General features: G+C 31.2%; 1 protein-coding gene across 5 annotated transcripts in view; it reads right to left on the bottom strand.

Annotated features, from left to right (window-relative positions):
* Positions 1-819: 819 nt before the first annotated feature.
* Positions 820-27,643, bottom strand: part of LOC118187815 (uncharacterized) — a 64,267-nt gene continuing 37,443 nt past the window's right edge. For 3 of the 5 annotated variants that reach the window (XM_035358093.2, XM_035358092.2, XM_035358095.2), the window contains 3 exons: positions 25,295-25,358; positions 23,691-23,827; positions 820-1,024 (listed from right to left, as the gene is read on the bottom strand). In XM_035358093.2, the coding sequence (XP_035213984.2) occupies positions 970-1,024; positions 23,691-23,827; positions 25,295-25,358 (256 nt within the window). In that variant the 3' untranslated portion in view covers positions 820-969. Of the gene's footprint in view, positions 1,025-22,041; positions 23,439-23,690; positions 23,828-25,294; positions 25,359-27,643 lie in introns of all 5 variants that reach the window. The other 2 variants (XR_004758021.2, XR_004758020.2) reach the window with 2 other exon arrangements.

Genomic DNA, 27,643 nt, shown 5'->3' with positions numbered 1-27,643 from the left:
TTTGATGTATATAGAATTTTTTAGAATTAAATATTTGTTTTTACCTGACTGAAATTTTTAATTTATACAATAAAAAAACATACTTTATTGCTTTTGTATGGTTTATTTTGAAATTTTTAAAAATGATACATTTTCATCAACTATATGAATTTTACAAATTAAGCTGAATTGAATTTATTGTAATACATTTTAACTTTAATGTAAAATAAAAATGTAGTTATTCATGTTCTAAAAATAGTCTCAATTTTAATTGTTTACAGCCAAAATACTGTTATGCCAGCAAAAGTTACCTTTTATATACTTTTTAGTCAAAAAATTTAAAGCTATAGTCAATAGGATATTTAACATAAGGGGGAAAAAAAAAAAAAAAAAAAAGGTTGTTATTTTAAATGCACAATATATTTGAAGATAAATTTTTTAATGAATTTTTATTTGCATCTCACTCGAAACGCATGTGAAAACATATTTAAATTTATATTTTTAGATATATTTCTATTTATCGCAAATAAATATTTAAAAGCATATACTTAAAAAAATAAGCTTTTTAAAATTAATATGACTTCAATAAAATTTGCTATGCTTCATTATCTTATTTTCCTCTTACTCATGATTCATGTGCAAACATATTTTAATTAAAATCTACAAATTTATATTTGTAGGTATTAATTATATGTTACTTATTTTAAATAACAATTTACAATCATATTTAAAATTAAAAAAGGAGTCTTTTAAAAATAATGAATTTAATAAAACTTGCTATGCTTCATTATCTTACTTCTTCATCAGCAAAAACTCTTCACAAATGTACAAATTCTAATATCATGAACAATTAGTAGCATTTTTATTTATATAGAGAGAAAAATTTAAAATATTTACAATTTTATTTATCAAATTATTAAAATTTCAAACATATATATAAAACAATATTTTCATTTGTACAAAAATATACAAAATGCGTAACAAGATCTGTCAACATTGTTCTTCCATTCTCTGTCTTAAGGCTTTATAAAATCTATCATGGAGCCTGAAAATGAACAGACAGTTATGTTACAAACTGGGAAAAAAAAATTGTTAAACATTTTATGAATTCACTGAAATTTTTTTAATAAATCTGTATTACAAAGTAATAAAATAAAACCTACATATATGTCATAATTTCGGAGCACAGTCGTGATTGCTGAGTTGTAGGACAAAAGGAAGAAGTTGATACCAAACTAAGTTCAGCTAATTATCATCTTTATTTCCAGACACACGAGAATAACTCCTTGTAAACAATATACTCTTTAATCATACAATTATGATAATTTCTTATACACATTGGTTTTTTAGAAATTAAGATGCAGGCATTCTAGAAAAGCGAAGCAGGGAGATATTAGCAAAGTAGAAGTTAGCAGAAAAATGACGCAGAATTAATACGTAGCTAGCTCACTAGAGGTATTTATACCAGAGTAGGTACGATTCTAGAAACAAGCTATGGTTGGTTAATATTAGTTTCAAGTGCCCTTTTCATAGTAGCATTACATAACGTACGGAAATCTCGAATTTGGGAGAACAGATGTATTTAGGGGGAGATCACCAAATCTAGAAAGCTAATTTTGAGATCGTCAATTATTTTTTAAAAGAAGCTATTGTATTTTGTTATATCTTACACTTACACATATATAAAACAATATTTTCATTTGTACAAAAATATACAAAATGCGTAATAAGATCTATACATATACATATAAATTTTCAAATTTATATGTATATGTATATGTACGCACATATACATATAAATTTTCAAATTGTTCTTCAAGAAGGTTAAAAATATTCTAATAAAAAGGAACTAACAATTTTTAATATTGAATTTATGCTTACTCATCTGTATTTTAATCTTTAATATTCAAAACAAACATCTATTATCACTTGATGGAATCTTAATTTTGAAGTTTAAAAATTTAAGTGCAGAATAACAGCAGTGTACAGTTCATTTCAAAATGCACTTTTACTGGATCGAGGAATACTGTTATTTTTGTTAACGCTAAAAAAAAATCCAACTGGTTATTTATTAACTGTTACTATTATTTACTGGTGAGACAGACTTACAACCATGCTGGTTTTTACTTGCATTTAGTGAGCTCAATGCCTAAAGATGTAAGAGTGCAGCGCTACCGCCACACAGCGAAGAATAAGTGTTGTTTGAGCTGATGAGCAAGTCTCGGCAGGCAGAATTCAATTTGGAATGAAGTGAAGCCATTTAGTGGCCATTTCATAAGATAGCAATGCCTTATACAGCAGCAGGGGTAATGAAGTAATACACAGCATGGCAAAGAAACATTCAAGGTATAAAATTCATTTTATATATACCAGGGGTGGCCAACCTGTGGCTCGCGAGCCACATGTGGCTCTTTGATGGCTTATTTGTGATAAATGTACCCGAGTTCCCTTTTCATTTTTGTGTTATTATATTTTAAAAAATTATTATCATTCTGTATGTGTTTCAAAATGTCTTTTAAATTACTGACAACAAATATGAAAGACTAAGTGCAACGTTGCAACAAATTTCATTTCTGTCCAAGTTAAGAATGATCTGACTCATCGAAAACTCCACGAACAAACATAAACAATGGTGTAACAGTTTCATTCGTCGGATTTTCTTCCCCTTCGACTGCCTTGTGAATTATGAGAAACATATGGGAGTCAAGTCTTGTCCGGCCGATTACTTCTTGACGAATGGCAAACTACAATCTACGTAATCGACTGACTCAGACTGATTTTGAATTTGTAAACTTTCATTGCAATGGACAGTTGACATTGTGCTCTAAAGGAAACAATTTGTATCACTCTTGCTACAGATATAATTTGTAATCTGGAATTTTTGGTAAATTAACTATAATTTGTTTCTTAGTGTGTAACACGTGATGTTATTGTTTTAATAGCACAAAATTTGTATTTTCTAAATTTTTTTATTTATTTCCAGTTCTTTTAAAAATATTATGACAGAGCCCCCCCCCAAAAACAAAATAAAAAAAGAAAATACGAGCAAGAAAATAGAAGTTTTAATAATGAGTGGGAGAATTTCTTTTCTATTGACAATAATGGAAAAGCATTATGTGTTATTTACAATTCTACGGTCAAAAATTATAAAGCTAGCAATTTACATCGACATTATGAAACCAATAATCCTCAGTTTTCTAATCAGTATCCACCAAATTCCAAATTAAGATCAGATAAACTTGCTTCTTTCAAATTAAATTTAAAAACACAACAGTCAATTTTGATGACCTTTAGCAATCAAGCTAATATTACGGCTGAAGCTAGTTTTGTTATTGCCTGAAATATTGCTTGTGCAAAATACCCGTATGGAGAGGGAGAGTTTATTAAAAAAAACTTGGAAGATGTACTTAAAGTTTTAGATCCACATAATGCAGCTTTGCACAAATTTGTTTTGCAAATTCCCATCTCGAGACACACAACCGAACGATGCATAACTGCAATTAATACATCTCTTGAATATAATTTAAAAAATTATTTGAAGAATTGTATTGCCTTCAGCTTAGCTCTTGACGAATCAACAGATATCACAGATCTTCCGCAATTGGCAGTTTTCATATGTTTTGTTTCACCTGACTTCGTTGTTAAAGAAGAATTATTAGATTTAGTAGCTCTTCAAGAGTCGATATTTAAAATGTATTATATTCCATAATGAAAACTTTTGATGTGCCTCTTAATATATTTGTAATTATCGCAACTGATGGAGCTCTAGCAATGCTGGGTAAAAAAAAATCGGTCTTATTAGGCTTTTAAGAGATGATTCTCAAATTTCACAATTCATACCGATTCACTGCATAATTCACCGAGAACATCTTGTTACAAAATATTTAAAATATCCTGATGTTATGAAAACAGCGTTACACACTGTAAATTACATTCGCACTAATGCAAAAAATCATCGACAATTCAAAAATTTCCTTGAAGAATTAAAGGATGAAGAACTTTCAAATGACATTAATTTCTTTTCCATTGTTACTTGGTTATCTAGCTACAACATATTAAATCAATTTGTAGATTTGTTTGATCAGATAACTGCATTTCTAAAAGAAAAGGAAATAATGTGTTCAGAATTAGATGATGACAAGTGGTTACAAGACTTTGTTTTTGACTGATGTCATGGAACTGAATTTGCAATTGCAGGAGAAAGATAAAATAATATCTGATATTGTAGTATATTTAGTTTTCAAACAGTATATATTTAGTTTTCAAACTAAATTACAACTTTCTCAAAAGCACATTAAAAATAAAACATTTTGTCATTTTCCTTGAAATAAAAAAATTTGTTCCGATATTAAACAAGAAAAACTCAACGAATATATTAAAAAGCTAGAAGGAATACTGACGGAATTCCAAAACAAATTTCAAAACTTGAAATATTTTAAATCGTCTCTTGATTTTTTTCTGAACCCATTTGAAATTAACATAATTCAATGCGAGTTTTAAATTTCCAATATAATTATGACCTAAAAAAATATCTGGAGAATTAGAATTAATAGAGATGCAAGAAAATCAAGCTTTACAATTAAAATATAAGTCGATGCCAATTACTGAATTTTGGAAATTTGTACCAGAATCAAAGTATCCTGAATTAAAAAAGGCCGCTTGTCGAATTACTTATGCGAATGATTTTATTCCACTTTAAAATTTGTGAAATTTAAACACCAATCAGTATTAACTAACCAGAATCTCAAAGAATTACTAAGAAGTGCTGTCACCAATTATTCACCAAATTTTAAAGAATTATCAAGAGAAGTAAAATAAATGTGTTTAATTTTTAATATTTAAATTCAATACACATATTTTGTACTTTTATTTATATGTTTTCAATAAATTTAATTTATGTAAAAAAAAATTAATAGGTTTATTGCATACCTTTTAAATACGTATTTAACTGTGGCTCGTGAAAATTTCAAATTTTGAAAAATGGCTCGGACTATTAAGGAACTTGGCCATCCCTGATATATATACAATTACATATTAAAATACATATTACAATGATGACTTGGTGAACGTACACTATGTAGACCGCGCTGATTAATAAGCAGCATTATGGTGAATCACGCAAGGTCTTTGAATGGATACTCAATACTCCAAAACTGGTCACATGGGCATAGCTGGAGTTTACCACCTTCTCAAAGAAATTAAGAGTATTTGAAAGGATATAGTCAAGAGCGGAAGGATCGTCATGAATATCCTTATTTTTAACGAATTACAGTGCATTCATAATCATGCTTAGTAGTTTATTCTGGAAAAATATAGCTTCTTTTGGCAGCACAGCATAAAACAGAACTGGACATATGAATGCTTTAAAGAGTCTTTTCACTCTTAGGTTCAATTTTATTTCCTCCCCAAGCGGTTATACAATGGCATGTAAGTCACATTTGCCTTGCTTAACTCTTCGAAATCCAGATCCTTCGCTAACCTGTATCCTCAAAATACCGAACTGCTCGAAATACTTTTCCAGTTTCACAGCAATTTCCTCCCCTCCCCGTCCATTAATGCAGAAAATAGGTGTGAAGATTTTGAATGACATCCTTTGTACTTTCTAACAAAGATTCCATTAGCCTTTGACCCTGTTCTTTATGAAGCTATTCTGAAGGTCAGACCAACAAGCCTTTCTGGCTTTGTTATGATCACGACTGAGATTTTGTTTACTTCCATTATTTTTATAGGATTATTTTTATATAAATTGATTAAAAATAAATATAATCCTTAAATTTCTTAACTGCACTTTTAATGGTGTTAAATATTTATGATAAAATAGCTCTGGTTTAAAGAGTAGATATTTTGTCATAATTCTGTTAAGTACTAAAATATTCCTGGGTTTTTATAAAGGCTATAAAAATGGGCCCCACTAAGCAAAATACGTATATTTATTATTATCACGTGCAACGTAAATATGAGACAATTTCCGTTGGGAAAATCACTCCCATGCCATCACCAATCCTCTTGTACTTTCCCATATACAATAGGCTATTCTAACAACCCGTGATGAATATAAATAAATAATTTTCTTTCTTTCTTTCTTTTTTTTTTTAAATTTCATTTTTACAGGAATTTGTTTTTTCTTTTATTGAATGGAGGATTCGAATTTCACTTGATGTACCTTCTTTCTTTGCACGTTAAGTTGCTATTTTTTAGTTAATGTGATGAGTTATTTTTTCATTTTGTTTTACCTTTTCCAAAAATAATGAAGGCCTTTGCATTTGTTGATCAGTTGTTTGATCCCATTTTTGTGAGGAATAAACCTTATTTTAAAGACATTTTTATGATTTTATTTATTGTACGAGTTTCAAAGCCCGTTTTTATAAATGTCATTGTTTTTCCATGTTTTCATTAATTAGTTACATATGTATATTATTATTTCTGCATATGTTATTGGTAAATATGCATGTGCATATTATCACTCATATAAATTTGTAGCTAGACATACACATACATAAACATGTTGCTTGTGTAAATGTGTCTATGTTTATAAACATATTGCTGTTCATTCCACATTTATACATGTTTTCATGACTGCAATAACGTTTTCACTTTTTTTTAAATAATTGGATACTGTTCTATAATCGGAACCGGATCAGAAATATATGAGTGTATGCACATGTGTATGTATATTCATATATGTGTCTATGTATATACACATGTACATTCATACTTACAGTATATACATCCCTCCATACATACATTTCTGAATCTGGTCCTGATAAGAGAACTGTAACTGAAATTGCATGGCCCTGAAAAGCGCCTTTTTTGTATTTTAGTAACTGAAATTCGAAGCCTAAAAGCATGTTTTGCACAAGCACATTCTGCACATATCACACTCCCAAGAACTTTGAATGTACCTCTCAGAGTTTGCCTTTTCCCCTAATTCTTTACATCGAACACGTGTGTTTACGACCATTAATTTTTTTATGCTTGTGATAATGAAATGCACTAGGCGAAAATACGCCCGAGGTTCATTTTCAAAACGAATTTTGTGATACGGATTCTTCAATCAGTTTTAATTTGAAGTCATACAGCTGCTTTGATCGCTTTAGGATTGGATAATTAGTGACTCTATGAACTATAAAGTCATTATTCACTGCTGTGTCTAAAAGGAAGCAAAATATGGACATCCACCATTTCGAGGACTTTCTAGATGCTGATCTGCTAGACCTACACCTTGCATATTCTTATTGTTCTTGACAAATGCGGGTGGACATGATACTATATTTTTTTGGAGCCTTTTCTTCTTGTATTAAAATATGGTTCATTTTTACAGTTAGGGGAAATGGGGTCCGTGACACTTAGCCGACGGGACACTTAACCAACACCAGTTAATCGACAGGACATTTAGCCGACATAGACACTTAGCCGACAGGACATTTAGCCGACATGGACACTTAGCCGACAGGTCAGTTAGCCGACATGGACAGTTAGCCGACATACAGAATTCGCCGTCAGAGCATTTAGCTATGGGACAGTTAACTGTCAAGACATTTAGTCAACAGGACACTAAGCCGACAGTGACGTTTAGCTGACACGTACGCAATAATTATTTAAATTTACAATCAATTGCAAAATTTCTCGACTTCTCCATAAGTTCAACATTTATTTTTTTCACCTATCGGTAAAATTCAGTTTTCGATTCTTGAAGATCTCATACGTGCTTTTAATTTATTGTGTTAATTTAGCATTGTTTGATATGCATCGTGCTGTTTGGTGTATATTGGCCAAATTGAAAAAGAGCTGAAATTTCTCGTCTGGGAATATGAATTAAATTTCGAAAGGAAAAAAATTTTTTTAGCTAAGTACGGCAGTCACTTAATTACATTTTAATATGGGATCTTCAAAAATTATCCATAAAGCTTCTTCATTTACGCAACTTTCACATCATTAATAATTTTTCTTGTTTACTTAATGACATTAATTTTCCAATCTCGCTCTTCCAAATGCTTTCAAATTTCTAATATCTTTATGTTACATTACAATTTTGTTTATCACATCGTGTTACATTCCTTCCCTTAAAAAATTGTTTGGCTCCTCCCACTAATGAAATTTCCTTTCCCTGTCATGAAAAATCTGAATAATGCAATAAAAATTGTTATTTTTGAATTATACGTTTTTATAGAAAAATATGGCAGTGAGGGTTAGTTTAGCAAATATATTTTGTTACTAAAAACAATTAAAAAAGTGAATTTTTAAGACCAGCAAAGGTATAAATTATTTGTGACCACTATAATTTGCAGTTCATGCCACCATCCTTGAGATAAAAATTCTGTAACATTTTATTGACCACGCTTCTCGCTTAAAATACTTACTTAGGTTAATGTTTATAGCCCTAAACTAGTGCTTAATATTGAATTTAGAAGTAAAATATTCTTTAAGGTTTTGTTTTATTCATAACTGAAGCCGCAGAAGGAGGCGGCCACAAACCAAGTAGGGTGGAGCAAAGCATCAGATCGTGAAAAGTCACCGTAATGTGGTGCCATCTAACGATGCTAGATTTAACTAGATCAGTCATGTAAATAGATAATATTATGTACTATGTTTCGAAAGTCGCGATGTGTAATTTTCGACGCAAATCTCACCAAGCAGACTTTATTGGCCACAACATACACATAAAAAAAGGTTAGTTTTAAGAATTTTTTATTTTGAAGGCATAAACATTTTAATATCGTTTAAAATTTTCTAAAAAGCCAATAAATAGATAATACTAATTCAGAAGTCAAACAACAAAAATCAGCGTTATACCTACAAAATTTTGTAGGTATAACGCTGATTTTTGTTGTTTGACTTCTGAATTAGTATTTATTCTGCGTGTTATTGTGTCTTAAAAATAGACAATAAATTTGTAAAAAGACATAAATTTAAGAATTTACTATGCTTTCATGGTTCAACATCCTGATTTGCCGGTTCATATCACACAATCCCAAGTGATCTCATTTCACGCAAACTACGCTACAAAAATATAATTCTCTCTAACTATCTACATTAATTTCAAGTTAACTTTTAATTTAGAATACAAGTTTAAATGCAAAAATTACTTCAATTCGTATGAACAGCTTATTCAGAAATAATGTAAAAACGCAGGGCTTTACTTCACTAGTGCATTCTCAATTAGAATTGATGAATTTAACCCTTTGCCTTTTCTATATTTTAGCCTTCGGGTGAGCGATGTGATTGCATTCTAATTGACTTAATTACCGCAAATGGCCTTGGGGGCATAAAATCGTACTGTCTGATAAAAATTCTGTGTAATTGTATGCCAGTATTGAAAGAAACAATCAATCTGATAAGAAATGGCTGCGACTTGTTTTGAAAATGAGGTGTAAAAGGTTGCCAGCCAGGATATTCTGTTTGGCATCAGTTGTACCATTATTGGTGACTTTATTGGTTGCGACGGCAAAACGGAAAAGTACCATATGTTATATTAATTTTTTCTTATGAAATACAGTCAGTCTTATGAATACAGTATTATACAGTCTTATGAATACAGAAAAGTACCATAATATGTTATATTAATTTTTCTTATGAAGTACAGAAGTCTTTAATCCAGACTCGTCGGGACTTCGGCGATTCCGGATTATAGATCATCAATTTAAATCTGGTAAGATGGCATGCAGAAATTATAAAATTAAAAATATGAAACCATAATTTGTGAAATAAAGAACAATTATGATTTAAAGAGTATATAAATTTACAAAAAAAAAAAAAAAAAAAAAAAAAAAAAAAACTTAATATTTATTTGTTTACATTATTAAACATTTCTTTTAACGCGCGCATGCGTAAAGCATACATAATGCATAGTCGAAATTAGAAAATTGCAATCAGAAAACTATTTGATGTGCATTCATGATATTTATAATGTCGGGAAATTTGATTTAAATCATATCAAAGGTGGAGTACATCAAGATGAAATACTACATTTAGTAAGGAATTATAAGCCAAATAAAATAAAAACATCTGCCCTGAAGATAAGGATAGTGCTGACAGATCAACTTGCAGATCATTGCGCGCCGCGATGTTTCACCCCCTCCGCAGAGCAGCGTGAAATTGATAAACAGATTTGCTCTAAAAGTCTGCAAAAAATAATATGTCGGATCTAATTAGAAGATTAAGGAACAATGCAATCTGCAACGTTAACTGAAATAGATAATTTTAGCTTAGCTTATACCGTCCGTTATACATAAAACATGCATGTGTAAATGTATTATGCGCATGCGCAGAAAGTTTGTAGCTTTGAGGTACGGATTATAGATCATTCCGGATTAAAGACTTTTGACTGTATTTGCAACTGTGAATGAGAGATCACACATTGTATGGATTATGGATGTTTGGATTAAAGACTTTTGACTGTATTTGCAACTGTGAATGAGAGATCACACATTGTATCTAAGCAAATCAAAATTAATATAAGAATTCATCAGTAGAATAAATACAAAAAATAAAAATGAAAAATAAGAACTATAAAAATAAAAATATTAATCCCCTCTACTTCGCTAAAATGGTAACTGAATGCCTCGCATTCAAATCTCTTGAACTCAATGCTAGCACAGAAAAAGTTATGCTCAGTAATTTCACTTGCATACAGGGCAAGGCAATGGCTCGATACCTACATCTGCGACTGCATCGCTTCATAGGACAGGGAAAGGAAATTTCATTAGTGGGAGGAACCAAACAATTTTGTAAGGGAAAGAATGTAACATGATGAGTAAAATATTAATGAAACATAAAGATATTAGAAATTTGAAAGCATTTGGAAGAGCGAGATTGGAAAATTATTATCATTAAGTAAACAAGGGAAATTATAATTCATGTGAAAGTGTTCAAAAGAACCCAGTTGATTAAATGAAGAAGCATTACGGATAATTTTTGAAGATCCCATATTAAAATGTAATTAAGTGACCGTCGTACTTAACTAAAAAAATTCTTTTTTTTCTTTCGAAATTTAATTCATATTCCCTGATGAGAAATTTTAGCGTTTTTTCAATTTGGCCAATATACACCAAACAGCACGATACATATCAAACAATGCTAAATTAACACAATAATTAAAAGCACGTATGAGATCTTCAAGAATTGAAAACTGAATTTTACTGATAAGTGAAAACAATAACTTAAATATTGAACTTATGGAGAAATCGTGAAATTTTGTAATTGATTGTAAATTTAAATAGTTATTGGGTACGTGTCAGCTAAACTTCACTGTCGGCTTAGTGTTGACTAGATGTTTTGACAGTTAACTGTCCTGTAGCTAAATGTCCTGACGGCTAACTCTCCGTGTCGGCTAACTGCCCTGTCGGCTCAGTGTCCATGACTGGTGGGAAATGATATGTATCTATTTTTTATCAAGCCAGGATGAATAAAGTAAATTCGGCAGGCTTTTGCATAGCATAACTACGCTGTCGTACTGATTTTCCAGCTTCATTTGCTTGATGTTCTAGGGCATGTTTTTCCTATTTGTCATCACGGTTCCACATGATAATTGTCCAGATTTATATAACTCAGGTTTCAAATCTACGCTGTTGAAAAATCTGTCAAAATAGATTTCATGGCCTTTGTTTTTAAGTGCATAACTATGTCATATCATAAACACTTTCCTGACCTTGGTATCTAATCTTTTTTACCACAATAAAGTTGAAAGTATATTCTAAGCGAGAGGTGCAGAGCATTCATAACTTAAATCCATGCCTAACTAGTTACATAGGCATATATTGCATGATCCCTAATTTACCTTTAAATTTAATTAGCACTTCGTCAATTGATACTTCAGCATAAGGCGCAAACTGTTGGTGAAATATGAAATGACGGGCTCTAATTTTTGTGCATATGTAAAGTTCTCTTCGCTATTTTTATTTTATACTTCAGTTTCCCTATGTGACAACTGCTCATCATTTTCTTCACCATTTCATTTCCAAGCATTGCGTTATTTGACAATAATCACTTACTCTTTGTAATTTTACAACGGAAGAAGAAGAATATAAGAAGGATTGTAATGAATGCCCACATTTCTTTTATGGATGAAATTTTTTCCCATTGACGATAAACACTGCCCCACTTTCTTGCACAGAATTCAGCATATTTATTTGTATTTGTGAGAATTAATTCACAAATTTTATCCATAAGAAACAACTTTACATATTGTAAAGGTGAAGTACCAACAGGTAAATAATGAATTGGTTTCGAAAAGCTGTTAAATGGTGACAAAATTACAGCATCATTGTAGTAAACACTAGTATACCAGGTTTTTACTGGATTTTCGATACAAATTTCTGAAACATCTGCTTCCAGATTTGCTCTATGCTCATCTTCATCTTTTGCTATAAATGATTCTACTTCATTATAATTTATTCCATTTTCTATTTCTTTCCTATCACCATCTTCTGATTCCAAATCTGACTCATCTGTATCATTAAAAAGAATAGCCTCAATTTCTTATTGAGTTAAAAAAAAGAATCAACAACAAAAGTTCACAAGCAACCAAAGATAAGAAACCTCTTAGGACAAGCTGTCTACAGTAAACTGATACAATGCATTTTGGAAAACTGCATACCTTACAGGAGGCAAGAAAACAAGATTGCTATCTCGGCCATTTTCGGACGGTTCTGGTTGTCTCAATGTAGGGCCGTTTGGGGCGGTTTGGCCGTAAAAGAGTTAAGGTATAACTGATTTGCTCCTTGAAGTTTAACTGTTTATCTAGGATTACAACTAGATATTTTGTATAATGTATCACAGGGAGAATTTGATTTCTGATTCATATACTTAAGTTCAGAAGATGGTTTTCCCTGTATCATCTGAATAAGACTATACAACATTTACTTGCTTTTAAATTTCCACAGATCACATCCATGTGTAACCACATTAAGGCATAGTTGGAGATTTTCTATATCATGATTACGTCTGATAGATTTGGTCATTATTATCATTGCATATTTTGCTGCTGAGAGGTTTCTACACACATATATATTTTAAAAGTGTCAGTTCCTATATGGATCCTCGTGGACCTATAGCACATATAATTTCCTGCAGGGAACATATCTCTCATACCAACTTGAAATGTTCAATATTTTAAATAGGATTTGAAAAGCCTGATCATGATTGATTGGAGTTTGATCATCGTGAAGTCCATCATGCTAAATGTGATAAAAGGCCTTTTTCAATGTCGAGGAAGCATGCCGCTACACATTGTTTTTTATTCAACTCTTTCTATGACAATGGGAGTTAGCATCATTGTACAGTGTCCATTTCTGAATTCATATTAGTTGTTTTTCATAATGTTGTTGTTCACAAAGAATTCGTTTAAGCTTTTCTGCATGACTTTTTCAAGAATTTCTGAATACATGGAAGTAGACTTATTGGATGGTAACTGGTGGGAAGTCTTTGGTTCTTTCCTGATTTTAAGAAAATAACAATAATTTTATAGTATATCACATTAATATAAATTTACAGATAATAGACTTTTATGAAATTTTCCCCTGATGAGTTCTGAATTGAAGTTTCAGTAGAAGGAGATTAATATTTTTATTTTTATAGTTCTTATAATTTTTCATTTTTATTTTTTGTACTTATTCTATTGATGAATTCTTATATTAATTTCGATTTGCTTAGATGCAATGTGTGATCTCTCATTCACAGTTGCAAATACAGTCAAAAGTCTTTAATCCGGAACTCAAAGCTACAAACTTTCTGCACATGCGCATAATACGTTTACGCATGCGCGTTTAATGTATTATGGACGCTATAAGCAAAGCTAAAATTATCTAATTATCTATTTCAGTTAATGTTGCAAATTACGTTGTTCCTTAATCTTCGAATTGGATCCAGCTTATTATTTTTTGCAGACAGTTAGAGCAATTTTATAAAAGTAAGCTTGAACTTTCGATTATGTCAAAAAGAATTTCCAGTTCTGGAGCTGCTAAAGGATCTACAAAGTGAAAGCATGTTTCGATGTCCATCAAACGAAAAGTGAAATTGCTGCAAAAATGGATAAAGGCATATCCTTTGTTTCTCTAACCATTCCGAAATATGTTTATCAATTTCAAGCTGCTCTGCGAGGGGGGGGGGGACTTCGTGGCATGCAATAAATTGGAAGTTGATCTGTCAGCACTATCCTTAACTTCAGGGCAGATTTTTTTTTTTATTCGGCTTATAATTCCTTACAAAATGTAGTATTTCATCTCGATGTACTCTGTCTTTGATATGACTTAAATCAAATTCCTTGTCATTATAAATATCACGAATGCACATCAAATAGTTTTCTAATTGCAATTTTCTAATTTCGACTATGCGTAATGTATGCTTCACGCATACGCGCGTTGAAAGAAATGTTTAATAATGTAAACTAAGCTTTCTTTGTAAATGTTGATACCGTTTAGATCATAACTGCTCTTTATTTCATAAATTAAAGTTTCATATTTTTAATTTTATAATTTCTGCATGCCATCTTACTAGATTTAAGTTGATGATCTATAATCCGGAATCGCTGAAGTCCCGACGAGTCTGTATTAAAGACTTTTGACTGTACTAATATTGTTGTGAAACTGCCTTGCTTTGATTTCAATTTAATTTTACTTTTAATGCTTTAATGTTTAATTTACTTCAATCTTGCAGCTATAGTGCAGGATTGGTTAACAAATTTTTAATTTTTGGCAAACTACTATGTTTTTCTCTCTCTTATATATACACATCTGTGAGTGCACATGCCTAGAAACACTGAATATTTGGTGTGCCTAGAAACACTGAATAAACCAGATATGCGGAAGGACATTTTCTGTCCAAGGCTCTTGTAAAAAGATTTAAACAAAATATATATAGGGAAAATTATAAATTTTTAAAAATACACTGCTTCTTTTGGCAGTGCTTTCAAGGTAAAAGAATCATTTGGTGAAAAGTAAAATCACCAAACTTCTTTTGCACTCATGGCATTCTTAATCTGTTAGTCCCTTTTTTAAAAAATTACAAGCTCCAAGGTCATATGGCTAACTTAGCACCAATAAACTATGCAAGGTGGTGGTGGGAGCAGGATTTTATGGAGGAAGAAAAATGTAGTGCACACACCTGTAAGTGTGCATTCCAAGAATGTGTCTATGGAATAGTATTTCCTCTCTACAGGTAATCCTGTGGAGCTGATTATACACAAAAAAATCTTAAAAAGCTTAAGAAATGCTGATATGGAAAAAATTCTTAGTGACATTCACACCTTATGGAGAAACCTGTCGTGATAGATAGGGCTAACATATTACATAACAGTTTTCTGTGGTTAGGACAGGCCTGCCTAGTTCATGTGAGTTAAGACAGTGTTCAAGAGTAATTTATTGTTCAAGCTGATTCCCATAATATGCCGCAAAAAACTCAGGGGGAAAAAAACTCAAAAGAAAGGGGGGGGAATACATATCATCTTAAAACTTGGGCTTTAATTATCACACAGCAATATTTTCTCCATCTAAAAAATGAATATCAGTCACCAATGCTTGTAATCACAGAGATTCCAACTTCTGAAGAGAACTATCAGTGATACTTAAATAGTAATATTTATTAGTTACAATTAACTGAATCAGTAATATTTAATGTGATACCTGAACATTCCCTAGCTTAGAGGGTTGGGATTCAACAGCATAAAGTGGATATTATGCCACATAAAAGGCACATTACTTAACAATTTTTGGCAAGAAATAGAAAATTAAAATACATTTCCCAAGTTACTGTAGACCTGATAAGGTCAACCCTGCTGCATGTTTTACTGCAGGCAATTTTCTGCAAAAATAACCACTTCACCAATTTTGGTGAGGTTGCCCTTAGAAATAGATTTTATTTTTCATAGTTTAGATGTTTATTAAATTACTCATACCACTTGCAATCATTAGGACTACCATAAGCAAATAAAAAATCACTACTGCGCACAGAACATAAGATATGAATTTCTGAAAATTTTGAAAACTGTAACCATGACCACTCTTCAGTATAACTTTTTTTGAATATCTGGTTCTAACGAAAGTTTTCCACCAAAAAATTGTTTTAATAAAGTTAAAAGCAGGTACATTTAATGCAGTTAGTAATCACCACACAAATCTATGATTTCCAGCCAACGTTTCAGTAATTATTCAAAGCCTTCAGGCCCAGAAACTTGGTGGCTGCAAGTCCAAAAACAGCTCAACCTAATATCAGACATCTTGTGCAGAATGGAAGATAGCACCAGCAAAATGTATCTGTAGGCGTGAAAAAAAAGGTAGACGTCTGAAGAAGCAATACTGGGCAAAAGATCTCATTCGAGTCTGTACAGAGTGTAGCCGATGAATGCAGACATCTGTGGTCTTGCATTATCTTGCTGGAACTTTTTGCGCCAGAGCTCAGTTCGACATTTTCCCTTGATAGCAGCGCCAACACGGACTAGCACATCTCGCTATACATCTTAATGTCGAGGGCTTCACATTTTCCAGATACTCTTTGTGAATAACAACACGGCAACACCACTATATACAAAACATAATCTTTTTGTTAGTCAAATTGTGCTTTGCGACACTGCTGTCAGGCTCAGAGGGTTCAGACCAACAGCCTTTTCAGCCAGTATTGTTGAAATAAATCCACTTTTCATCAGAAGTGATGATCTGGTCTCGAATTTTGTCCTTGCGTTGATATTCAAGTAGATAAATGCAGGCCCCAACACATCTGTCCTTATCTTCTTGAGTCAGCTCATGTGATACTCAGCAATTGAACTTGCATGTCAAGTTTATGCAATGCATAGCATGACTAATGAATATGACATTAACGTCTAACTCTTTAACAATGTCTCGAGTGGTTGCATACTGACCTTCTTCCACAAGTTCTCACAGGTGGGCTCAGCAGCATCAATAGGCTGGTCAGAGTGCTCTGCTTCTTAAATGTCATAGTCTTTGTTTTTGAACTTTCAGTACCAAACCTTCGCAATGTCATATGATACAACATTAATACCTAAAGCTGTACACATGATTTGATGACATCCTGTAGCTGACATTTTGCAACAGAACTGGAAATAAATGATGGTTCTAACTGGTAGCATGATAGTTTCATTTCAGACAACTTGTACCTAATTTTTTTTTTTTTTTTTTACAAATTTCACAATACAGTGTTCTAAAGCAAGTACCTTTCTTTCAAATGCCAAAAATCGTTTGACAAAATATGACTAAACACACCAACGTTTGTGCTTGCCATCTGCTTGTGCAGATGTTATTTGCAGTGGTGGGAAACTTTCGTTAAAACTCAATAAAATTTTGCTTCTCTTGAAATGATGTGTTAAGTATGTTTACCACAATTATTTTTAGTCAAAATTATACATGAGAATCACACATGTATGGTTACATCTTCAACAAGTGAAAATTTGTTTCAGTCCACTGATTGGCATGTTTATGAAAATCATCAGGTTCATTTCTGTGCAAACTCTGGAAGATGCTGCACGGAAATGGGCATTAAATGGGAGCGCCTTAAAGGAAATTAACATTTTTAACTTAACCTCAATCTTCCTCCGTTGGTAGATACAGCCCGATAATAGCTTATAGGAATGAAAAATTAATTTGACCACATCACCAATACCTCTTAATCCTTGGAAAATCACAAGTACTCAAATGACTATAGCTGAACCACAAGCCTCTCCTCATACTCTCTTGCTTTCGACAACGTTATTCAAATCCATCAGTTTGTCCCTTTCTTTCACACAAATGTATATAGTTCTTATATTTCAGACAGTGATGCAACCAAATCCATTTTCATATACATCATGACACAACTTTCTTCCCTTCCATCTCTACTTAAGCTTCATTAATTGCTGAAAATCTCTTTCCTTAATAAAGACTACAAATTAAAAACTGGAAGTTTCCCAGCAAGCATGGAGAATTGGCAGCTATGCTACACCAGTTCTGTCATATACTAAAATTTAAATTTTGGATTTATACAGGATAGTGGTGTTGCCATGTTATTATTCACAAAGAGTATCTGGAAAATGTGAAACCTTCGACATTAAGATGTATAGCGAGATGCTAGTCCGTGTTGGCGCTGCTATCAAGGGAAAATATCGAACTGAGCTCCGGCACAATTGCTCAGAATGTTAATAATCAACATATGAGGTGCATGAAAGAAAGAATAAATGTCTTACAAAATTACATGTTTTAACACATGAATTCAAAATTCATATTGAAAGATAGCAGAATACAGTGGAACCTCTATTAACCAAGTTTTTATCAACTGAGGTCTCTGTTAACTGACTTGACAATCAATTAAGAGAAATCATTTGGAAAATGTAACAACATTTGAAAGGATATAGCAAAATTTAATAACACTCACAAATTCTCATATTAGTGATAAGTCATTTAACAGCCTCCTTATAATGCAATATGGTAAAAAAATGTGTTTACATGTGTTAAAAATAAAAGAACGCTAACTGACAATAAATCATAGACTTGTTTCAAAGAATAAAAGAATGACCTTTTCCCTCATGCTCTCCTATGAATTTTTTTTGGTTGATTAAAAAAAAAAAAAAAAAAAAAAAAAAAAAAAAAAAAAAAAAACCACTGTCATAATCATGTAGGAATTATCAGTTGTAGGGCTATCATAAAAAAGGGTAATATATTTTTGTAAAAATTAATAAATGCATATAAAAGTTTTTAAAAAAATCAGTTTGTGTAAATTTGAATGGGGTTTTTCTATTCAGTTTTGCCCTAAATACTTTTGTTGTGAAACAAGATTTTGTATATGTTATTTGTTTCACTAAAGGAAACAAATTATATTTAGTAATCAAAGAGTTTTCTAAAATATTTACTGCACTACTAATGCATTTCATTTTAGAATTTTAAATAAATTCTTTCACAAAGTTTTATCGAAAGAAGTACATATAAGAATATATTGCCACCGAATTTGCCATTCTGAGTTTTCAGAAAATCAGAATTTTGTTTTGTTTACAACCAAAACTGAACATGGATTATCAAATTGCTATTGTATAGCAATGGAGTGTAATCGAACCCTCCTATAGCAAGTTTCAAGGGATCAGAAGTTTTGTTCACTATACCTGATATGACAAGAAAAATGGATTATCTCTAAAACATGTATAAAAACTGATCATGAATGAAGACAAAAAACTGATTAACACTGTCACATCTACCAAAACCAGTAAATAATAAATTCAATTTTGAAAAATCATAATAAAATTTAATTACAATCATTATTACACACAGTTATTAAATTTGTTGTTCTTTTCCAGTTTCCCCAAAGTGTTAGGAAAATTCTTTGTCTCAAGAATTTTTCCAGATATTTATCAAATTATGGGTTCTTTGAATGGCAGATCATTTCAGCAACACTTCTTCAATATTTACATGCTAAAACTTACTGAACTTTTCTTTATTTCCCAAATTTTTTCCATGTACGAAAATTAAAAGAGTTTTTATTTTTCATATTATCACAGTTTTATGTAAACTGGAATTCCATCAATTATCAGTTTTACACTCCATCTATTCCATATATTTTCAATAATGGTCACCTTATTTTCAATGCAGAAACTTTACAGCTCACCATGCAGATGAATTTCTGATGCAGAAATAGAAAGCAAAGAGTTTGGTAGAAGAATCTGTGGGAGGTTTTGCTGTTTTGAAAAAGGTGAAAAAGAAAGATAATTTCCTCAGATAAGTCTTAGCCAATGTTCAGTAAAAAAAACAATAATTTCCCCAAGATATGTATGGCTGTAAAGCAAATATTTAATAATCTTTATAAAAATATCCTATGTTTAGCAAAAGATGTAAGAATGCAAAACCTCAATTCAGAGGATAGAATTGAAAGAGCATTTGCACTCAAAGAAAATGAAGTGGTAAATCCCCAAAAAGCCACAAACTCATAAGATTCATTACTTTTTCTTTCCTTGAGAATAACCATTGTTTTAAAAATTTCCATCATAGCATTAACATTGAATAGAGTTCTATCTGGTAGTTCAAAGTTTTTCAAAGGAATCAGAGAAACCATTTATGTTTTTTGGTTCAATGATCATGTATATTATGATCATGGATACTAAGATATGCTCATTGTATTCGTGTTCTCTTAGACCTGGATGTCACACCAGCATTGCATCAAAGCCTTTGTTTAAAATATACAGAAAAAGTGAGTGAAGAGTAAAAAAATAATAATAATAGTGTAAATGTGTTTTCCTTTAGAGATGGAATGTGGGCCAAAATATCTTAAGCATGATTGCTTTACACAAAATGCATCATAAATAGACAGGCACAGGCTAGAGACAATTATCAAAAGATAACTGAAGGTAAAATGGAAATTTGGGAACATTTCCTTGAAAACTATACTAGTGGGTTCTGGGGTCAGTTCACCACATAGAATGAAGGGCTACACTTATGCAATTAAAATCTACTTATTTTTCAACTAAAAAGATATTTTGAAACTGACTGACAACAAAAGAACTAAGAACAAATGATGGTTATTTCGTTTACATCTGTGCATGGATTCAGGCACCCTTACCGTACAAGCCTCTGCAAATGATCTATGTCTTGATCTACAAAAATATAAAAATTTTAATGAACAAATAAAAAAAGTCTCAAAAAAAGTACCACAATGACATCTATAATATCTTTGTGAAAACTCAATTGGCCTTACTCTGACAAATTATCAAATTTTGATAAAAGAGTGATTTTTCAGCAACATTTCAACTATTAATCTAATATATGAACAGTATGAGCAACCCAAACCAAACCCTAAATTAGGCCACTGTGCTACAATATGAACATGAGAATTCTTCACAAAATGAAGATCAATACATTATTTTTAGCTTTTGAACCATATCAGTGGAACGAAAATGAAGATTTTATAAATGAAAAAGTAAAATAAAGAATTAACAAAAGGTGAGTGATACAGCTGAGGGAGGCATTGAAATATTTAAGGATTTAAATGAAATGCTCACTAAAAAAAGAAAATACTTGTTATTAAAAATTACTAAGGCTAACAGAAAACTGCTCCTACAAAAATCACAAAAAAGCAACTTTTTTCTTTTGAAAAACTAGCTGGTTAAGTAGATTTAAACTAAAAGTAAACCATTTTTATTTTTATCTCAACTTTATCTTATGCTGTTTTTCTAGAATATATTATTATGGTGTAGAATGTCATAAAATATACCTATTTTCAGTTTGTTTATGATAAATGTTATTATATTCCACATATATGATCAATCGTTTATATTCAGGTGTATTACAAAATTTTGAAGTCTCCCACTAAAGTAAAATTTTATTATTATGTTTATATAAATAAGTCTAATCTTTTAATTAATGGATTGTAGCATACTTCATATTTTGGCAAACAAAAATGGGATACCTATTTGCATGATGTTACATAACCAGATGCAAGAAGGCACACATTTTCTCTGGAGTTCTCTCTCAAAATGGTTAATTCTGAAAGCAAAGCTAAGCAAAGCAAAGCTTCTATTAAACTTTTAAATGATACATATATTTCTTCTTCTAGATGCTAGATGATCATCTGTTGCACAAACAGTAAAATTTTATATTGGATTACTTACTAAAAGTATTTATAATCTAGTATAATATAGTAATACAATTTAAAAATTATATCTTATGACTTTGTTTTAACCCGTTAATGCCCAAATTATTTTAAAATGAGAATTTTTTTAAAATATTTTTAAATTACATTTCATATATCATAAATAAATAATTACAAAGTTTTACTCAATTACTGTAATTAGCAGTTCAGATAACAGGTGATCTATAAATAGATCGCTGCATGCTTCTGGTAATAAAAGAACAAGTAACTGCCCTTTGATCTTATGTTTGAAAAATTACGAATTTAGTTAAAAAGATATTAATTTTTTGTAAAATTAAAACCAACTAAAAAGATTTAAAAGAAAAAAAAAAAAATATTTTACTGATCTAAATATCCTTAGTTATATTTTTATTGAGCAAATTTGCAATATTTAAGTGTGATATAGTGGAAAACATTTCACACAAAGTGTTACACTGCATTTTGTACAAAACATAATAGGACTTCCCTTACATTTTTTAAATTGGTATCTTCTTTGGTTTCGTCTTTTACGTATAACATGATCTTTTCTATCTAAAAGTACAGAGCCTATCACTTTGGTCTCGATGACATCACCAAATGCTTTTTTTCTAATTTATTCACAGTTTGACATACATCTTCGGATGTCTTTTAAACTTTTTTCACCACTCAAGTTCCAAGCGGTTCATTCTAAGTTTCAGAAGTATTGTCAAAATTCTTCGCACCATAGCATAAGTCAAAATTACAACAGTAGCCCTTTACACTCCACATAGCCCATGATTTATAGCAAAACTGTATAGCTTTGCTTTTAAGAAATCGTTTGAAAAAATAATGACCATAATATCTAATCATTTCATCAACAGACAGAAATTTATCGAAAATTCCAAATTTTTGAAAACTGATTTATATGCATCATTATTTTTCTTATTTTGAATGCTCAGTCTGATTTTTGTATTGCTGCGTAATTATTGTTGGCAAAATGGATTACAGATTAATTTCTAAATATTTATTTACTATTGGTACTATGAGATCTTCCTCTGACCAGCAATCACTTCCATTACGTAAAGTATGGTAGCCAGAGAAAATCGAAAAACCAATAAAACTCTTCCAATTCATCAACTGTAACTGAAAACTCTGGCTTATTTTCTCACACTTTCGCATATCTTTCTGTTTCATTTATTACATATTCGTAAAATTCGGGAGTTAAAAATTCTTCAAAACTTTCATGTGGATTCAAATTTTCTAAAATATTTGAAATGCTCTCAAGATTTTTAACCGAAAAATTACCTTCTTTGTTAAAAGCATAAGTAGGGTTATTTTTTGTTCAATTTGCTTTTGGCTGCATTTGTCTGATAGTTTCGAACTAACTATTTTTTATTTTCATTTTTATAACTGGTGCTAGACGTAGATGGCAGTTGCTCTGAAATAGTTTGGTCCAAAATCATTTATGTTGTTACCGATGGAGTGATCATTTCACCATTATCAAAGTACTCTTCATCAGTCAAATTGGCCACCTCAGGCGGTAAAGCACTGATACAATCTCCTTAGAAAACATTTTCTAATGCTTCTTTGGTTGTGTGAAACACTTGGACACCTGGACATTTTGTAAAACATGAAAAAGGAAAAAAAAAACAGTATTAGTTACCACTAATGCCCAGCGATCTATTTATAGATAAGCATGTTCAAGCTAAAAATTTAATTATAACAATTAAAGGGGTATTGAAAATGCAGAACACATAAAAAAAGGATATCTTACTTTTAATTTTTTTCCCCGTTGGATACAAAATCGAAAGCTGCGCTATGAAGCATCGCTTGGCTAACTTTAGACGTTATCTGCTGGACTGTTCTGGTAAAGAGTGTTTCAAAATGCCTCTGCGGGTATGGCCACATGTCTAACAAAATCAGCCAGTGACAAAAAGAAGTCATTTAAAGATACTGTTCTCAATGGTCATTCTAAAAGTAGGTGATCTATAAACAGATCACTGGGCGGTAACAGGTTAAATATACAAAGTGTACACAGCTTATTAAGTTGGTATTTTATTAATGCTTATAATAAAGTCAAGATGGTTATAATTTTACATCTTTTGTTTAAAAGTATTGAATAAATGTGTTAAAATAATAGAATAAGCTATATCAAAACTGACCTGTAGTTCTCCAATTCATCACTTAACTGCTCATTCTGTTCGCATAATTCTTTCATATCAGCATATAAACTTCGCAATACAGATGTGCGAATCATAGCATAAATATCTGCATCATCTTTCTTCAAATTTTCATGGACCTGTTAATAAATACAAGTAAAAATGATTAAAGAAATATTTAATTTAAAACCTAAATTAATATAAGAAGATGAAAACAGAAATTACTAAATAATTCTAAAATCACTAATCAATAAAAAACATGAAAAAGGAAAAAAACAGTCAATAAAAAATAGAAATCACTAATCCTGAAGTATATATCAAGTCTGCGTAAGTTCTAGAGGAACATTCTGTCCGATAATGTTATTTCAAGTTTCAGCATGCATGCAGGTATTCATTTGAAACATATGGTTATCTCCCTTTATCAATTAACTGAAACAAAAGTGTCTCATATCATTATTAAGTGAAACAAGATCATATAAACATGGCTAATGATAAAGTTCATTTATGACACTGTATTGTCATGTATGTACATGAATTGCAACAAGGAAGAAAAGCTATAGGAATGTGTTGAAATTTAGTAAGTTTTTGGTGGAAATGCAGTTTCGGACAGAACATGCAGGAGATGGTTTAAAAAGTTTTGAAGCATATTATTTTGTTCTCAATGATAAGATGATTTGATCTCTATCATTGATATTTATTTAAATCTTTGATGATTTGATCTCAGCAGCCATCTTTGATCAATGATGATATTGTCAAGACCATGATAGCATAAGATCATTTTTTGATAACATCAATGATTGCAACAATAACAACAAAATAATAAACTGAGAAAAACTGAGAGCACAACTGAGAAAAATTTATATGACCATGTTGTCACATGCACATTGCAGCTTGCTTGAAACTAAAATGAACCAGTTTTGGACCAGATGATGATTGGTGATAAAAAGTGGATTACCTACCTCCTTAGAAAAAGAGCATGCAGTGAGACCGAACAACCTGCCCCCTTCAACTGTAAAGTAAATTTCAGGCTGAATAACAGAATGCTGAGTATATGGTGAGACGTCCAAGGATCAATACATTATGAGCTTTTGAATTCTAAAGAATAGCTCTATTTGGAGACGTAATGTCAGCAAATGGATGATTTAAACAAAGTACTTAAAGAGGCTGGCGATGTTCAATAGAAAGACCATCATACTGCATTATGATAATGTCAGACCACATGCTGCTATGGTGATTCATCAGACAATTGCATAGCTAGGCTGGGAAATTCTGCTGCATTCACCATACTCTCCAGACCTAGCACCCTCTCAAGTTCTCCGCCTCAAAAAACAAGACATTTTTTAAAAAAATGATGCATATAAATTACCATCATGCTGGCAAGAGATCATAAGTAACAACAGATATTATAGTGTCCAATAAATACTATTAAAGGTATATAAACATATTAATTTCTTTCATTTTCTAAATGTACAGAATTTTCCGGTAGACCTTATATAAATACTTTATAAGTTTTCATTTTTTTTGGGGGGGAGAAGGATTAAATTAATTGTAATGAAAACTCTTTAGTTTACAGCTTTTATCAATTATATATTTGTAAAATATCTTACTTTTACAGAACTTTGGGCATCATCATAAGAAATCTCCATACACATTTCGGAATCAGACCTGTTGCTGTATGAATAATTTCAATATATAAATACACATGCTGATTATAAATTATTACTCAAAAATGTAAATTGAAAATTGTAATAATTATTTCTCTAAATTGTAAAAATGCAAAAACCTTAATAAGTGGTTACAGAATTATTGAAATGCATGCAAAGTTATTTGTCTAGACAATGAAGGAAAAATTTGTCTTACTGAAGGAAACTAGATCTATTTGCATTATATATGAGATAAATTACAAAAATAGTAATGCAAAAAGTTCATCTCATCACTATTATACAAATTCCACCCTCATTAACAATGTTTAGTGACTATCATTTTCATGAGACATGCAATTCTTTTCAATTCAGTGGGAAAAAGGTAGAATTATTTCACATATTATATATAAGATAAAGAATATGTAAATCATAATTATAACTTAACCCCTTAACTGCCGCGGAAAACGTACAAGATTTATTTCCCAGTGCTATGGTTTTTCACACAGGCGTGCATAGTTATGCGATGTATTAGGGGGAAAATAAGTGCAAGTTTTACTTCTAAAAGCTGTTTACTTTCACAAAATAAAGAATAAAAGAAAAATAAAAAATGCACAAAATTTAATGTTTTGAGTAAAAGTATAATAAAAAGATGTAAGTATAATAAAAATGATGTTTTTATAATAAAAAAGATCCCTTAAATGGAGTTTCGATCAATTCATTTTTAGACCAGTAAAGTGTAATATCAGGTTTCAGTGTTATACCTTGTGAAATCAGTATGCCTAAAAAAACATATATTTTCTTCTGAGCTGGTTGAATGCCAAGATTTTGTTCTTGATTTTTCGTTTGCAAGGTGTTGGTTCATATACTTGTCTACAAAATGGTTAGTTTCAGTAACAATAGGAAGCACGAGCAGTTCATCAAAAAATAATTCAAAAAAGAAAATTGGTTTGAAACATCTGTTGTATCTTTTTTATTTCTGGAACCTACTACAAAAAGTAAATGAAAACGGGGGACATTGGATTAAAAAAAATACGTTTAATCAAACAACACCAGCCAATATTGCGCAGTCATTGCTTTCACCGCTTTAGACACACCCTTCTCTCCAATTTCTCCCCACACTTCTCTGAAATGGTATCCTCCTTTGCATACTTTGTCAAGGTCATTGTGGTGTTGCATTCCAAAGTTTTGCGAATAATTTTTACGGGTAGCAGTGCAAAGCAAATGATAGAAGATCAGAAGGGCATATATATACGCCCGTGGCAGTTAATGCATCGGCTGAGCATGGCGTATATATACGGCCGCGGCAGTTAAGGGATTAAACAAGCAATAGCAGCTTAATTCCCCTTCTCTAAGCTATCTCAACTGCAGCATTTCTAGATCAATCCACCCGTACACTTTAATAATGCTGATGATGCAACTAATACAGAACGTAAACTGAATCTTTGACGTAGCTAATTCGGAACTTGAACTCAAAATTTTGGATAACTGCACACTTTTGCTTCAGTTCTCTTGCTGTTCAGATGTTTCTTCGATCGCTGACGTGTTGCTTAGCCTCTACTAGCTACTGTCCATTGTTCTAAAAATAGAATCTGTATAAAATTGCATAGTGCACCCACAATGATGATGTGAATGAAAAAGAATACAAGCCCTAAGAATCAAGGAATAAAATTATGTGTGGAATTTACCGCTATGCCTGTTTTAAAGAGCCATTTTTTGGTTAATATTCCATAATTGGGGTGAGTGCCAAACATGGCGAGAGTTTTTTTATTTGGCGCAATTTTGATTTGGTTGTGGTTTCCGGCTGTATGTTTTCTTGTAGCAAACCTAGAGCTTTATTTCGGTAATTGTAAGAGTGCAAATTTAGTGTAGCCAGAAGATTTTTTTTTAAAAATTTAATTCTGAAATACTGTCTGTGTTTTTAAAAGTTTTACTGTTTAATATTATTATTATTATATAATGGGTGGCCATAATTAAACTGACAGTGCTCACAGTGTTCTGTAGTGTGATCTATTTCCGAGAATGACGCCACATTTTGTTGGAAGATTAAACAAGACAAGGGACAAAAGATTCCCTTAAAAAAAAAAAAAAAAATTAGTTTCAAAAGTCACCACTAATGGAATATTTGGCGCTATGCAATAGAAAATAGAGTGTTAACAAATGCAAATTAATAGGGAATAAAATTACCTTTTATTATGCACATTTTCTGATTTAGTTCAAGTGCAATATGGCAACATTTTTAAAAAAAGCGTAAAATCTACATAAACGCCGATAAAGTCTCATATCACGTACGGTGAGCAGAAGAATAAGTTCTTT

This window comes from Stegodyphus dumicola, chromosome 7 (assembly GCF_044657685.1).
Source record: "Stegodyphus dumicola isolate Sdum_Otavi_A_Nest chromosome 7, ASM4465768v1".
Classification (NCBI taxonomy): Eukaryota; Metazoa; Arthropoda; class Arachnida; order Araneae; family Eresidae; genus Stegodyphus; species Stegodyphus dumicola.
The sequence above is the reverse complement of the archived record's forward strand: the minus strand, read 5'-3'. Positions and strand labels throughout refer to the sequence as shown.